This window comes from Gavialis gangeticus, unplaced genomic scaffold (genome assembly GCF_001723915.1).
Source record: "Gavialis gangeticus isolate Ggan-Ray unplaced genomic scaffold, GavGan_comp1, whole genome shotgun sequence".
NCBI lineage: Eukaryota > Metazoa > Chordata > Crocodylia > Gavialidae > Gavialis > Gavialis gangeticus.
This window is the reverse complement of record NW_017728992.1, coordinates 152,131,327-152,147,641: the sequence shown is the minus strand read 5'-3', so window position 1 is coordinate 152,147,641 and position 16,315 is coordinate 152,131,327. Positions and strand designations below refer to the sequence as shown.

General features: G+C 43.1%; 2 protein-coding genes across 4 annotated transcripts in view; both read right to left on the bottom strand.

Annotated features, from left to right (window-relative positions):
• The window catches only part of LRRC69 (leucine rich repeat containing 69), a 137,965-nt gene extending 134,215 nt beyond the window's left edge, over positions 1–3,750 (bottom strand). For all 3 annotated transcript variants that reach the window (XM_019527913.1, XM_019527914.1, XM_019527912.1), the window contains exon 1: positions 3,448–3,750. In XM_019527913.1, the coding sequence (XP_019383458.1) occupies positions 3,448–3,528 (81 nt within the window). In that variant the 5' untranslated portion in view covers positions 3,529–3,750. The remainder of the gene's footprint in view (positions 1–3,447) is intronic.
• A 450-nt stretch (positions 3,751–4,200) lies between these two features.
• OTUD6B (OTU domain containing 6B) overlaps positions 4,201–16,315 on the bottom strand; it is an 18,112-nt gene continuing 5,997 nt past the window's right edge. The window contains exons 4-9 of the mRNA XM_019519347.1: positions 13,383–13,537; positions 11,606–11,701; positions 9,997–10,309; positions 7,465–7,526; positions 6,353–6,459; positions 4,201–5,762 (exon numbers count right to left, since the gene is read on the bottom strand). Coding sequence (XP_019374892.1) covers positions 5,678–5,762; positions 6,353–6,459; positions 7,465–7,526; positions 9,997–10,309; positions 11,606–11,701; positions 13,383–13,537 — 818 coding nt within the window. The 3' untranslated portion in view covers positions 4,201–5,677. The remainder of the gene's footprint in view (positions 5,763–6,352; positions 6,460–7,464; positions 7,527–9,996; positions 10,310–11,605; positions 11,702–13,382; positions 13,538–16,315) is intronic.

Here is a 16,315-nt window from a genome sequence, read left to right as displayed (position 1 = left end):
CCGCGCAGGGTCCGCAGCACCCCCGGGCCCCGTCGCAGCCGCAGCGCCCGCACCTCAGCCATGGCAGCCCCGGGCACGCGCCGCACCGTCCCCATAGCAACGGCGGACGGGCGGGGCGGGGTCACGTGACGCGCTCTCCCGCGGGCGGGAATAACGCGGTTTTCAGCAGCTGCACGACGGAGATCCCGTGTCCCATGGCAGAGCGCGCCCGCTCCGCCGCCCTTACACTGGTGCCGAGCCCCAGGAAGTCCAGGGGGAGGGGAGGGGGTGGTTCTGGGCCATATGCAAGCCTGGGGGGGATGTGGATGCCTTGAGTCTAGGGGCCTGCATCGCTCCAGGTCCAAAAAGAGAGGACCCTTGTTAGGGGACACCTCACCCCAGCCCAACCGACAGCCCGATCCCTGCTGCTCCCTCTCACTTCCCAACCCGCAGCCCCCCACCTATGCTGGTGCCACACAATCCCAGCCTGCAGCCCCCTGGCACTCAGTGCCCACACTCCTGACCCACAGCCCTGCCTCCTCATCCTGACTGGGATGCAGTGCAACAGCTTCAGTTCGTGGGGGCAGCAGCGGAGCAACTCCATCCCTGGCGCAGGCTGGAAAGGAGCATGCCTGTGGCACCCCTGCCTTGGACTGGGGCTTCAGTGCCACACCAGGCAGCATGCACACACCCACCCTCCCCTAGGCAGCATCTCCTGGGGCCACCTGGCCCTGGCAAGCAGAGGCACCTGCCCTGCCGTGGAGCTCCCCACTGCCTTCAGAGGGCCCCTTTCCCCACTGAAGGACGGGCACCTTCCCTGCCCTGCTGCAGCCCCAGCACCCAGACAGCTTCCCCCAGTGCCACCACCCTTACCTCCTATTGCTCTCCCCTATTCACACCCGCAGAGCAGAGCAAAATCCCAGACAGTATTTCAAAAAACTGCCCCACCAGAGATCGGAGGACTCAAAAAGAGGACGTGTCCAGGAAAGCCCGGCCATACGGTAACCACTGGCAACATGTGCAACCCCTAAGCGTAGCAGTGCACTCCCCTACGAAAAGGCTGCAGACGGTCGCCACTCACCACCGACACTGCCGGCAGCATCTGCAGGCTGTCAGGAATCACTGCTGGCTGCCACTGACACTGCTGGCACCCCTGGCCGGCACTATAGTTTCATAGTTTCTAGGGTCGGAAGGGACCTGAGAAGATCATCTAGTCTGACCCCCTGCCACGGCAGGAAAGAGTACTGGGGTCAAACGACCCCAGCAAGGCGTTCATCTAACCTCCTCTTAAAAACTCCCAGGGTAGGAGCCTGCACCACTTCTCTTGGAAGTTGGTTCCAGACCCTAGCCGCCCTGACTGTGAAATAGAGCCTCCTGATGTCTAACCTAAACCTACCCTCTGCCAGCTTGTGACCGTTATTCCTGGTCACTCCTGGTGGTGCTTGGGGGAACAGTGTCTCCCCCAGTGCCTACTGATCCCCCCTGACTAGTTTATAACAGGCCACAAGATCCCCCCTCAGCCTTCTCTTTTGGAGGCTGAACAGGTTCAGGTCCCGTAGCCTCTCCTCATAGGGCCTGCCCTGCTGTCTCCTAATCATGCGAGTGGCCCTCCTCTGGACCCTCTCCATGCTTTCCACATCCCTCTTGAAGTGCAGCACTCAGAACTGGACACAGTACTCCAACTGCGGCCTGACCAGGGTCGCATAGAGGGGGAGGATCACCTCTTTTGACCTGCTTGAAATGCATCTGTGGCTTCATGACAAGGTGCGGTTGGCTTTCCTGACTGCATCCCCACACTGCCGACCCATGTTCATCTTGGAGTCAATGATGACTCCAAGATCCTTTTCTGCCTCCGTGCTGACAAGAGGGGAGTTCCTTAACCTGTAGGTATGGTGCTGGTTGTTCCTCCCCAGGTGCATCACCTTGCACTTGTCTGTGTTGAAACCCATCCTATTCTCATCCGCCCACCCTTGTAGCCTGTTGCTTCCTTCTAGTGTGCCCATGTCCCCCCACATCTTAGTGTCATCAGCAAATTTGAACTAGCCACCCCCCACTGACAATACTGGCAGCATCTGCAGGAGCTCCCAGCTTACCACCGCCACTCTCCCACCATTGCCATGCCCCCCCAGTCACCAGGGGCACACGCCATTCATGATGGTAATCCTACTCAGGTCCCTTCCTCAGAGCTAAGCACCAGATGTCCTACACCAGCACAGCCTCATCAGTCTGGAAAGTGGCACTGGCACCACACTCTTCTGGCAGCTCCACAGGACACTGTCACCCCAGAGCAGCCACCAGGTTTGGGGCATCCTACTGGCCTAGTGTCATTTTCAGTCTGGCTTCTGTAGCGACCAAGCTGGTTAGTCTCCTGTCTAGCTGCTTTCAGTGCCCCAGGCCACCTCATTGGATGCACTTTGCAGTTGGGTTGAGTAGGGGCAAGTTTTAACAGGAGCGTGAAGTCTTGCCTCTGGGCACCTTAACTCCCCTGTAGTCACACCCCTCCTAGCTATGTGTGTCTAAGGTTTTGGTTCTTCTTCCTTGTAGCCCCTCTCCCAAAGATGGACACAACAGTCACAGCCAACTATTAATATATCCAAGCAAGAAGCAGGGTGCCAAAGGGCACTGAAACACCTGTGGCAAGCTGACTGTTTGGATTTCATTAATGCTCTGGTTGCTCTTCATTTTTCAGAATCATCCCTTGTAATAAGACACCAATGTGTCCCACTGACTATTCCACTCACCTCCCCTTCAAATAAAATGCATTTTTGCCCAGAAACCAATTTTTAATCATGTATGCACCCCTACTCTTATTAATCTGATTTCCAAAAAACAGGTTGTGTGTGACTTTGTTGAAGTCCAAAAGCTTTACTGAAATTCACATAGATGTCAGTCATTTCAATCACTACTGTAATTTTATCAAAAGCAAAAGGTCTGTCCAGAAGGAAACGTAAATAATTGCTTAAGGGTCTAAGCATAATGATTTGAAGAGCTGAAATGTTTAAATTGGCTAATATGGCTACAAAAGGACATGATAACTTTCTACCAGTATCTGAAGACTGGGACATCAACATACAAACATATTCAGATGGTTTAAGGGATGTAGCTAAAATAAGATCAAATGAATGTGTAAAATGAAACAGGACAGTTTTTTTTTCCATAGTAGCTCTTATGGAAGTGTCAAGAGACATGGTTATCTTTTAATTTTCACTGTAAATTGAAGGATAAAGTCAAACAGGAAAGTGCTGTGAGCAAGCTGGAGTGACTAATTTAGCAGTGAAGGTGAATAGAGACTGGGTATTGGAGTGGGGTGGGGGAGAGAGTGACAGAAGGTAGCAGGGAAGAAGGGGAGGGAGAAAAAGAGCAGCTCTCCTTAGGGAGTAGCAACAGCTGGAGCTGAAGTAGCATCAGGAACGGACCCTCCAGTAATAAGACAGTCTGGATCAGGCAGAAGTAAGGAAATCAACATACCACTCTTAACCCTTGGATTGGATCAGACCTTTGCTGGCTGGATCCAGGCTCTTCACAGGCTGGACCCAACCCACAGGACATAGGTTGCTGACCTCTGTGATAGGCTGTTCTGTGTGGCTGCACAGGACAGGATTAGTAAATCTTAAAGTTGCAAATGAAAATTTGGCTGGATTAAGAAAAAACCTTCCTAAGTAAAAGGGTGGGTAAGCACTGGAACATACTAGCTAGAAAGGCTGAGGAATCTCCATCATTGGATTTTTTTTAGGAGCTGGTTAAACAAACACTTGGCTGGGATAGTTTAGAAAGGGATGGTCCTACCTTGTTCAGGGGAGGGGCTGGACTAAATGACCCACTGAGTTCCCTTCCAGTAATATTTTCTTATGATTCTACACTTCACTGAGGGAAAGTGCAACAACACATCCAAGGAGGACTCTACTGAAAAAGCTTATGAAAGTGCAATTGATGCAACTCTACTAAAAACTGTTGTAAAAATAAAAGAAAAATATACTGTTGTGTCTCTATTTTTTTAACATTAGAGCTTTGTTTTTTAATAGTGGTTGTTGGAGAAGAGAAGTTGTAGGACCATGAAGACTTGAAAATCAAAGTTTATCAGTTGCAGGGGAAACAGGAAGTAGTGAGTTAAAGAATGCTGAAGCAGATGATTTACTTCAGGACAAACTGTTAAGTGGAAGTTGTGTGTCTGCATTAAACATTTTCCCCCTAATTTGTCAAAAACTCAAATAACTGAAAGGAAAAGTTTCTACCAATTTATTAGTTTTGGCAAGTTCCATACAATATGAGCAAATGCCCTTTGCTCACTTTAAACATTATTTTGCTCTATACAAGTTGTAAACATTTTAAATTGGACAAACGATTGGTACAGCCATTCCCAAATTTAGATATCATTTCCACCCACATCTCCCTTTTAGAATAAAAGCTGATTAACTAAAGATTTTTCACCAGCTACCTACAACAATATGAATTGCCTCTGACATCAATTTTAAAACTATATATTGTTGACCTACTGTGGTAGAACTCTATGTCATTTAGCTTTGCAAAACAGAAGGCTGAGTCCTGTGACCAAGACAAAAGCAACTGGGTTCATCCACTTGTTAAAATAAATACAGACCTGGTATACTTTTTGTTTGGTTAATGCTTGATTTACCAGGCAACCTGTATGCTGTGAAACACAAAATCAAATATTATTTGTGTATTAAAAAAATGCCTTAAAAACAGCTTTCCTGAAAGTCCTCATCCACATCTTTTCCAGCAAGATCACAAAGTTATTTCATTAAACAAAGACCTTGGAACAAAAATGAGAGAAGCAAGTTTTCCTTTTTTGGTTTCTTTAACATTATAAAGTATCAAATGTTAACCTAATTATTTTTCTTCTAGCATGTAACTGGCTGAAAATACTGCATTTCAGACTGCAAAATGGATAAAAAGGTGGCAGTGCAATTGCTAATTTTCACCCATTTGCAGTCTTCTACAGCCATGAATAGTAGTTCTCCTCCTATAAGATTATTTATGGAAATGAGTATAAAATATTTAAGGAATCAGCCAGCTGCAGAAGAAAAAGCAAAATTCTTAAACCTTGATTACAAGACTAAGATGAAAGCCTCTTAAAGTAAACATTTGGTTTGTGATCCTTTGAATCAGACCAGCCTAAGATTTTTAGTACTACTGGATTCGTTTGCATTTTTTACCTGGCTAAAAGGTATTAGGAAGGTCCTCATCATTATAATGTTTCAGTTCAGTCTGGATGGGACTATTAAAATAGCATCACTTCTTGCTCTAGAATATTAATGTTAAAGTCTTTTTACATGCCTTGATAAAAATCTCATGATCATCAAAAAGTACTTAAAATTATTTAATGTGAGCTTGTGACTCTTCAGAAGAAATGCACAGAAGTAAGAACAAGCAGGCTATCCACATGTACTATTGATCTTTTCACTGTGGCAGGAAGTGCTGTGTAAACCAAGCATATAATATACAAGTTACTCTGATGAATGCCAGAACTTTAAATAAGATTTTCTAAAACATAATTTCATCAATATATTGAGGTACTCTTTATAAATAGCTATTTCTCATTAGGTATCTAATACTTGTGTGCCTTCCTTAAAAAAAAAATATTCCAGGTAGTTTCATATTCTAATCTGTTTGGGAACTATCCAGAACCCAAAGTTGCAATATACAATCATTACCCTTGTAGACTTGTGACCTCTGTATGTTAGCTACCATTTTCTGTAGCAGTGTCCGTTAGCAGTTTTACAGAATTATAATGTTCTCCTAATCCATAGGCATGTCTCATATACCTGAAAAACAAAAAAGGTGTTTTAAAACATTATCCTTCTTTCAACTATACAGTATATAAATTAACAAGTCCACTTTTTACTGAAAGGTAAATTTCAAGAAATTTGAAAGTTCAAGATAGCATGGAAAAAAAAATATACAAACACACTCAGCCAGCCACCCTGGAAACCGTGCGCGAAGCTTGATGTTATTTATATGTCAGATTTTGTATAAAATAGTACATTGAACCCACTTACAACTGTGTGGAAAATCAACTTTTGACTAAACAATGAAGCCTAACCAAAAATGGCCTATTGACCAAAAATGGCCATGCAACAGTTTTCCATTATAACTTACTGACAATCATTTTATGATTATCTACAAGACAAATTATACTGTAACACTCTAAAAGTATGGTCCATACACCCAGATCAGTCACAAGGATTGGGGAATTTCAAACATGCAGCGGTGCTTTTCAGTACTCCAAACCCCTTTTTGAGCTGCAACATCATGAAAAAAATGGTGCAGTTACACAAATAATTAATCTCACTTTCTGTGGAAAAAAAGCCCAAAGATTGTTAAAAAAAAAGTAGGAGTAAAAATATCTACTTACACAAGTATTATTGGTTTGCCTGAATATTCTTCACCAACAATAATGGGAGGAGAATCCATCTGCACTACCTCAATTGGCGTTTGTAGAATGTGCGATAAAGCACGCAGCTTTTAAGATAGGAAAACAATGCACAGAAAAATAGAATCAGATCTCATGGAAAAAATCTTAGCTCTCAAAAAGTCATATTATCTGGTTATTTTAGGCCAGAATTTAGAGGTTTATTAGAAACTAGGTTTTAGTAAAACCTAAGTAAGTTCTTCCAGTTAAGCAGAACTTTTTTTTTTTAATTGTCTGAATTAACCACTACTTTGCATTGTTGAAAGAAATGTAGCAGTGTGCTAGCATACAATCAGAGAGAAACTTGTCTATTTCTAATACCACAGGTAAATGAACTACAAAACTTTCAGATTAAATTACAAAATTTAAATCACATTTTGACACAGCATTGGCTGCTGCAAGACTGGGGAGATGTAACAAGGATGTACTGAATATCTTATGACTGGGAGGTTTCAAGGAGTTGAGGGTATTTGCAGTCAGTCTTAAACACTCAATATCTCCTTAATCAAGGCAGATGCCTACGCAACTTGGAAATGAAAAGGCAGTCAAATGATATGGAACTGAAAAGGACTGAAATGGTAATGCATTTATATGCAAGAGAAAGGACTATCTAGCTGTGCATCCGTATGTCAGCTTGTAATTGGATGATTCAAAGAAGAGTGTATGTATAAAAATGTGTGTTCTTGGGAGCACTTTGAATTTTGTATCCTGACATTCATCCTTTGTCAGTTGGCCAGACCAGCCGAATGACAGCTAATAAAGGCTATTTGGCTTCTATTTGGTTTTTATTATCTGACAAACCTGCAGCAGTTGGAATGGGAGAAAAGCCTCTGGAGGTTAAAACACTTAATACCTTGCTGGACTTGGACTCAAGTCATTGGCAAGAGCTTAAAAACAATTTTATTTACCTACAAAAGTGCTCCATTAGGTATACAGAAGTTTCTCTTTCACATAAGTGAAGTGGGAACAATTCTACAGTTGATTTATAAAATCTATTAATTGTCATTTCAGTTTCATCAGCAAAAAGATCACCCTTCCAGCTGAAAGATACTCACTTCCAGCTGACCGCCCCAAGCAGCTGTATTTGCTATGTCATCACAGTACTTCGCAAACTCCTCTGCAGGAAAAAAAACCCAAGCTCAGTAAACCTGTCAGTAAAACTCTTACCCAGATGTTGTTGGTGGACAAATAGTGATAGGATATATTTAGGAAAAAATGCATTGATTAAAAGGAACAGGACACAGTACAAGGGAAAATATTCGAGGCAGTATAAAAATAGACTTAAAAACAAAAAGCAGGCAAGGAATTAAAATAATGATTAAGTTACATGTTCTAGTACAAGCTAGAAAAAAATTAATAGAGGTAGACAAAGATGACATAAAAATGCATGCAAACTGTACGCTAAACCCTTAGCAAATGTGCAGATGACACGATGTTGGGCAGCGTTCTACCTGGTCTGGAAAATAATAGCTAGGATTCAGAATGACCTGCACAAATTGGAGAAATGCTCCAAAATCAACTAGATGAAATTCACCAAGGACAAATATGAAGTCCTGTATTTGGAACAGGAAAAAAAAAAAAAAAAATCACGTGCACAAATACAAGCTGGGGTATGATCAGCTTGGCTACAATACTGCAGAAATGAGTATAGGAGGGTTACAGTAGGCCATTAGCTGAAGTATGAATATGAGCCAAGTGTGACCTTGCTACAAGAAAAGGTCAATAGCATATTAGGTTATATTAACAGAAGCGCCAATTGAAAAGTTGAGAAAAGTGATTCTTCCACTCTAATCTGCACTGATAAGGCCTCAGCTAGAGTAGAGTACTGTGGCCAGTTTAAGGCCCCTCACATCAAAAAAAAGTAGTGGACAAAATTAGAGTTCACCGGAAAGTGACAAAAATAAGAGGTCTGTGAAACATTACTTACAAGGAAAAACTAAAAGAACTAAGATAATTTAGGCTGGAAGAGGGAAGACTGATTTGGTATCAGTCTTCATATACTTGAAGGATGATTATAAAGACAATGGAGATAGACTATTCTCTGTGGCTGTAAAGGGCAGGACTAGGAGCAAGCCACAAAATACAGTACAGGATATTTAGGTTGAATATTAAGGATTTTCTGACTATAAGGGTGATTAAACATTGGAACAAGATACCCAAGAGAGGCTGCAAAATCTCCAGCCTTGGAAATTTTCAAAATTGGTCAGACAGATTTACTCAGGGATGATCCTGCTTTGAGCAGTGGGCTGGACTAAGTAACCTAAGGGTTGACAATATGTACAGGAGACATAAGAGACAGGAAGGTTAAAAGTACCACATCAGCCAAAAAAAAAGCTGATTGCCAATAGTGTCAATTTTCCTTTTATCGGTGCACCTCTACTGCTACACAATATTTTTGTTCTTTTAAACTGCAGGAGACATAGCTTTGGAGAAGAGTGCAACAGGGCCAGTAACCTCCTCCCCAAATGGTTAACTTGCCTTTTGTGCTAGCTAGGTTTAAGGTATATTTTGCAAGTTTCAGAACTAACTGCAGTTCTGCCTCCCCTTCCAAACTCCCTCACCACAACCAATTGGGTTATTTCTCAACAAACAATGCTTAGAATCCAGAGAACTTTAAACTGTCACTACTGAGTCTATTCTTGGTGAAGAGTAAGACAAAACAGACTATTATACGCTCCAAGATTAATCATTTTCTTGGCTGAAGCATCCTCCTTAGAGAGACATAAAATGGGCTTACAGCAAACAAAGCAGTTCTTGACATGCCCAATTTATAGTCACTCAAAAATTAAAAGCGTCATTCTGACCTTCCAACCAGGATACTGTAAACAAAAGATATGAGGAAAAAAAGAGAAGATGTATTTAATTCTTTCCTATTACAAAAAAGAAACACAACGTAATAGAAGACAGCACCTCTGGATGGATATACAGCAATACTAATATGCAACTGCCATCTTAGCAGGTCCTTAAGAAAATGTGATAATGTTCACATCTTGCAACTACAGTACTTACATAGGATTCAAGCATTTTACAAAGATCATCTACCCTCAATATTAAAATCTACTGCATCTGCAGAAAATTTACTCTGCAACAGGACAGGGATTTGTTGGACAATGACTTCCTTAAGTTCACGCTGACACCAATTATACTAAGTTTCTTCCCGAGAGAGCTTGATCAATAGGCGTATATTTTCTGGAAAGATTCAGACTAAGAATTCAACTGTCCGCAGATTAAATTTCATCTTGTCATATATTTTGTCTGTGTTACATTTTAAACTAACTCAGAAGACATGGTTATCACACCATTACCACCAACTCAAAACAATAAGTGATTCTGTTGGGTAGATGAGATCTTGCACAACCAGATAAAAGTTATATATCCTACAGGTGTAATTATACACATTAAAAGCAGTTACCTACTTAGAAATCAGATTATGATTCTGTCTGCACTAGACTACAGAATCCCAATTTGAAGGTTGTTGCAACTTTTCCTAGCTCATCAAGAAAACTAATATTGCTAAGCTTCAAAACTACCGCTAGTATTTATATCACAACATTTTAAAAAGCCATTTAATAAACTATAATTCTTACCTTGACTATACACATCTCCTGTATTGGGGTTTGTTAGAAATGGCAAGAAATCATCAACATGATTTTGCATATACTTTGCAGTTTGATTTCTCAGGGTTGCAACAGTCCAGGAGTTTTGGCAATCCTTGAGTTGATTTTCAATAGCTCGGTACATGCAGTGGCCATCTGATGGAATCTGCTTAATTGCTAACTGCCTTGCTGCCAATATATGAGAAAGTTTTTGACTTTCAAGATGCCTGGCTCCTGTCAAGTTTTCTATCTCAGCTTCAGCTATCCTTTCTTCTCTTTCCTTCTCCAAAGCAGCCTTCTTCTCCTAAGAGAAAAAGAATAAATGGCATTTGCAAAGATGTGCTATTAAAAACTGTAAAAAGAAATATATTACTCAGGTTTAAAATGTGTCCCAAGTCTTCCTGTAGCTCTTCATTTGCTGTTCAGTTCCATGAAGGTAATATTTCTTAGATTTAGTTGTGCGCCTTACCAACATGACAACGAGAAAACAATCTCCCAATTAGATAGTATATCATATTCACCTTTTAGAAAAGAACAAGCTATGAGTAACGCAATTAAAAAGTTGAATTAGAATTGCCAAAGCTGGCTAAAGTTAGATAAATAAATTCAATAAGCCCATTAGGTCTTACTTCAATCCTGAGGAAACTCTTTGAGAAGATTATCAAGGAGCACGTCTGCGATGGGCCAGCAGCAGGGATGATGCTCAAGGGCAACCAGCACGGTTTTATTAGGGGCAGGTCCTGTCAGACAAACCCGACTGCCTTCTGCGATCAGGTCACAAAATCATTGGACGCAGGTGTCGCGGTGGATGTAGTCTTTCTGGACTTTAGCAAGGCCTATGACACTGTCTCCCACCCCATTCTCATTAAAAAACTAGGTGACTGTGGCATTGATACCTACACAGTCAGATGGATTGCAAGAGCCTTAGGCGGGGGCACGGTGACAGTAGGCAGCTCAGGTGCCTAGGAGGGGATCAGTGGCATGTGGCAGAGGAGGCACAGGATAGAGAACGTGCTCCCACTGCTATGTACCACCAGTCATTGCCCTTCCCTGCCCCCAAGCCATATCTGATTTCTTCGTAGGCTGAACTTGGCCCACAGGCCCTAAGTTGCCAACCCCAGCTCTAAGACATAAGGGCTCCAAGTAGTGAGAATACGCAAAATCAACATCCTCAAATAACTACATGGTTAACACAATACGTAGTGATTCTTATTTCTTCCAGGAAGCTTCTGCTTTTACCACCCTGGCAGATATAGTAAGCACAATATCCCACAGAAAGATAAAATTAAGGAGTTCTAATTAAGTAAGAATTATGAAATTATCCTCTCAAAATGAGTGTGAAGTCAACATGCTATCAAGTGTACTATTTCAAAATATCCACAGAATTCTAGGTGGCAGCCCTGCTGATTTGTAACACAAAAACATCATACAAGAAAGCCACCTGCACACTTTGTTAGCTTTGGTACAGTCCACTGGAAAATTGTTGGCCTAATGAGCTTTACAGGAGAAACTGATGTTGAATGAGGTCAAATTTCAGCCAACACTGTAGTGCAAAAATGCCAGCACTCCTTTAAAGATAACACTGATACTGGATTCATACCCTCCTCTTCTGTGCTTTTGATATTCGAGGTTGCTGAATCTGTTGTTCTGATCCATCAAGCTCCACACTTGCAACACCATCCGCCACAGAATCCATCTAGAAACAAAATATGTTGGAATTGAGTTTAATATTAATGAAAATAGAACATCAAAAAGAAATTATTGAAATATGGTGCACACATGCAGTCTATTCCAGTTACAACCCAGGAGTTTAATGTCTTACACAATTGATTCTGATTCAATTCTAGAACTACATTTATTTACGTGAAGTTTTGTTTGCATCCCTCCCATCACTTTACCATTATTTATCACTTACTAGGTCCTCATCCCTTTTTCTTTACACTTAATCAGGTTAATTCAGTGGTGCTCAACCTCCAGCTCCTGGGGCTATATTGAGACTAAAACCATGTCATCTGGTCCATAGGTCTCCCCAGGGGTCTAGCAATCTCAACAAAATCATAGAATCATAAAAAAAAACCAGAGGTGGAAGGGACGTCAGAAAGTCAACTAGTCCAACCTCCTGCTCAAAGCACAACCATCCCAAATTAGATCATCCCAGCCAAGGTTTTGTCTAGTCCAGTCTTAAAAACCCCCAAGGATAGAGAGTGCACAACCTCTCCGGATAACCTGTTCCAGTGCTTTGCTACCCTGCTAGTGAGAAAGTTCCTCCTAATATCTAACTTTTAAACTTCCCTTGCTGAAACTTGAGACCATTGCTCCTTGTTCTGTCATGTCACCACTGAGAAATGTCTACCTCCATTCTCTTTGGAACCACCCTTTAGGCAGCTGACGGCTGCTATTAAATCCCCTGTCTTCTCTTCTCTAGATTAAATAAGACCAGTTCTCTCAGCCTTTCCTCAAAAGTCATGTGCCCCAGCCCCTTCACCATATTGTTGCCCTCTCTGCTGGACTCTCTCCAGTTTGTCTACATCTTTTCTGTAGTGGAGGGCCCAAAACTGGACACTATACTCGAGATGTGGCCTCACCAGTACTGAATAGAGGGGAATAATCACTTTCCTTGATTTAATGGCAATACAGCCATTACTGGCCAATGTAGCCCAGTATGCTGTTAGCCTTCTTGGCAACAAAGGCACACTGTTGGCTTATATTCAACTTAGTGTCCACTGTAACTACCAGGTCCTTTTCTGCAGACCTGCTACCCAGCCAGTCAGCCACCAGCCTGTACAGGTGCATGGGATTCTTCCATCCTATGTGTCCTTGTTAAGCCTCATGAGATTCCTTTGGTCTTAGGCAATTCCCAATCATTAATTGGATGATTAACCCACAAACTGGGTTAATCAAATCATGACTTTTCCATTCAAGGGTAGTTCTCTCAGCCAGTCTGCAGCATCAGATCCTGAGACTGCAAGCTCTTCGGTGTAAAGACCTTATTCTTTTCACTTTACTATAAATAGGCAGATGCTTTAGTAGTTCTTTATAATTCACAGAAAATTGCTTAGTTTTAGATAATTAATGTGAAATATGTGACCAGGAAACTATATCCAAACAGCATCTGGTGCTATATTTCTGCTGATGATATAATTCTTTTAATAGCAGAAAGTGATGTAACATATGCCTAAGGGGCACAGTAGTGAAAATCTGGTAAAACTGAGTAAAGGATTTATTGTCACCCCAATAATGAAAGGTACAAAAAACAGGTTTTGTGCCCTAAATCTAGTATTTTATTAATAAATTAATTCTCAGCTACATAATGTCAGGTTACTGAAATTAAAACTTGCCCCTAAAAGGTTCCAAGCAAGGTTTAACATGACTTATACCTTATTCTTCTCAGGTAAATTCTCCTTCAGCTGCTCTAGTTCTTCCTTATGTTTCTGTTCCAGTTCTGCCTCCAGTTTGGCAACATCATCAGCCAGCTGTTTTCTCCTTTTTTTATCATTCTTGGGAACAGCATTTTTCATACTTTGAATCTTGGCTGTTGGAAAAGTAATGAGACAAGTATTAGACTCTAAAAACAGAATATGCTAAAATCACCTATAAATATGAGGGGGGGGGGGGGGGACAACATTATTTGTTGCTCCTCTGCTGCTAAATTTCCAGACCCCTGGGGAGCCCCAGGGGCCAGATAATGTGGGCCTGCATGGCCAGATCCAGACATAAGGGGTTGGGCCAGCTCACAGCCAGATCTAGGCATGCAGGGTTGGGTTGATGTGCTGGACTGCACCCATGGACTGACCCCTGATACAGGATCTGGCTCCCCAAACCATCCCCATACCACTCATTCAGCCCACAGAACCAGAAGTTTACTGGGTAGAACCAGCTGTACTGGCCCAGAACAAAATATCACATTACTTTAACCTCTAAGCTTCAGAGATAACTCAATATAAAAGTTATACAAATGGTCCTATGCTTTGCAGTGACCTGAATGAAAAAACAAAACTTCAAACAGATCTTAGAGTTTTAAAAGCTAGATGTGAACTCTACAGCTTGAGTGACTCTCACAAATATAGAAAGAGACATAATCACCCAATTTGCTTTTCAGTCTGCCATATTTAAACCACCACCTACTATAGCTATAGAGTAGGGATGGCCAATTATTTCAACTGGAAAACTACTTAATGAGTTTTGGTGAGCTATCAAGGGCCACACACATAAAATCTTTCAGATGTTTCTTTATATATAACTTGTTAAAACGATGAGTCATATACTACATATCAACCATCTGCTAAACCATATTTTAATTTTATTTCCAAAAATATTTTTCATCTGGATTTATGTTTTTCTGAGTAGTGAATATAGATGTGACTGCATAATAGCTCAAAATAAAGTCTTATTCTTTTGTATTGTGAAGTGGGGTATGACGGTTGAAGGTGTGTGTGGGAGGAGGGTAGGAGGGGGTGGGCATGTGGTGTGTGTCGGGGGGTCCATGCATGTGTGTAGGGGGATGGGACATGCATGTAAGGGGTGCCCACACGTTAGGTCCTGGGAGCTGACCAGGGGTGGGGACAGGGAGAGAAAAAGGGCATGTGCAGCAGGGTTCACCCAGGTGCTGAAGTACAGATGCAAATGCAGATGCGGTCTGCCCCCTCCACCCACCCACCTGCCCTGCAGCTGCTCCACATGGGGCTGAGCCTTGTCTGCTCCCATCCAGGGTAGCCCGCACCCGCCAGACAGCACTGCCTCAGACTTGGCATAAAGCTTCCTGGTGGGCCTGTTGCTGGAGCCACCCAGGTACTGCTCAGCTCCTCCTGCCTCCAGCAGCTCCTCCTTTTCCTGCCCCTGTTAAACTGCTCCAGGCAGAAGGTGCCCATCCAGGCAAGGGGGGAGCTGCAGCCAGGCAGCTCCTACTCCAGCATGCAGGGCTCCAGCTCCTAGCCACTTTCACCCCATTCTGCCCACCTGGTGCAAAAAGTAGCCACCTGTGAGAGGCTGAGTAGGTGAAAGATGGCTGGGAGCTGGAGCTTCAGCTGGAGCCCCTGTGCACTGGCCCAGGATCCACACACCTGCAGCTCCCCACCACCTGGATGGGTTCATGGTGTCTGCACATGTCCCCGTGGCCACCGTCACTTCCTCAAGTTAGTTGCTGCCTGGAGCAGTTCAACAGGGACGGGAGGAAGAAAAAGAGCTACTGATGGCAGGGGGAGCTGAGCAGTACCTAGGCAGTTGCAGGTGTACTGGGGTCGGCCCCACCACGAAGCCATGCACACTGGCCAGGGATGTCAGCAGGCACAGGCAGCAGTGCAGCATAGGCTTCCCTGGGCAGGAGCGGGCAGGGCTCAGCCCCTTATGGAGAACCGCAGGGGCAGCCATGAGCTAGAAATCAATTGGTGGGTGTCCGCCTGCAAGCCAGATCCAATCAGTTGGTGGGCTAGATCCACCCTGCGGACTGTATTTTGCACACCACTGCTATAGAGGACTTTTTTCCTTGAAGAGTACCAACCTGTCCATTTGCCATTAGGGCAAACACACTCTTTGGTTCGTGTGAATCCCAGTTGCACAGTCTCAGGGGAAATCAAAAATAGTTTCAAGCAAAGTATTTTAGAACCCTACATTACTGCAAACCTACCTTTTAACTTGACAAACCTAAACGATATTAAAGATGAAGCACTAGATGTTTCTGACTGGGCATTAGAACTTTTTTGGAAGTCCCTTTACATTAGATTATTACCTTATATTATTTTTTTAACTAACAACATGGAGATAAGCAGAAACACTCCTGTTAAGGCCACATTACAGCTGGGAAGTTTTGGGGGAAAAATAGAAAATAAAAACACGTCAGGGTCACAGCCCCACAGTGACAACATGAGAATGGGAAAGGTGAGAGACCAAAGTTTGCGGCACATGAACTGAATCTGAGAGGCAGAAGGCATGGGAGAGACTACTTTATAGGCACCCTACAGAAAGGCAGTCAGCTGGGTTAGTCTGAAGTGGAGCAGAAGGCAGGGCACAGCTGCACACTTAGCGCCCCTCTACCCCATAGAATGTAAATTAGGGGTATGCCGATAAAGATTTTCTTGGCCAATACTGATGGCTGATTATTAACCAGCCATATGAGTCAATACTGATCTGATTGCCAATATGCAGCCCAGCAGCTTAGAAAGGAGCATCCGGAAGGTAAGGGGCAGGGGGGAAGAGAAGGGGCATAGGAGGGGTGGATTGAGGCCCCCATGGTGAGGGAGGTAGTGGGGCAGGGGCAGAGGCAGGCACTGCTCAGCCGAAGCAGAATGGGGGATAGACCCGCAGGCAGCTTGTC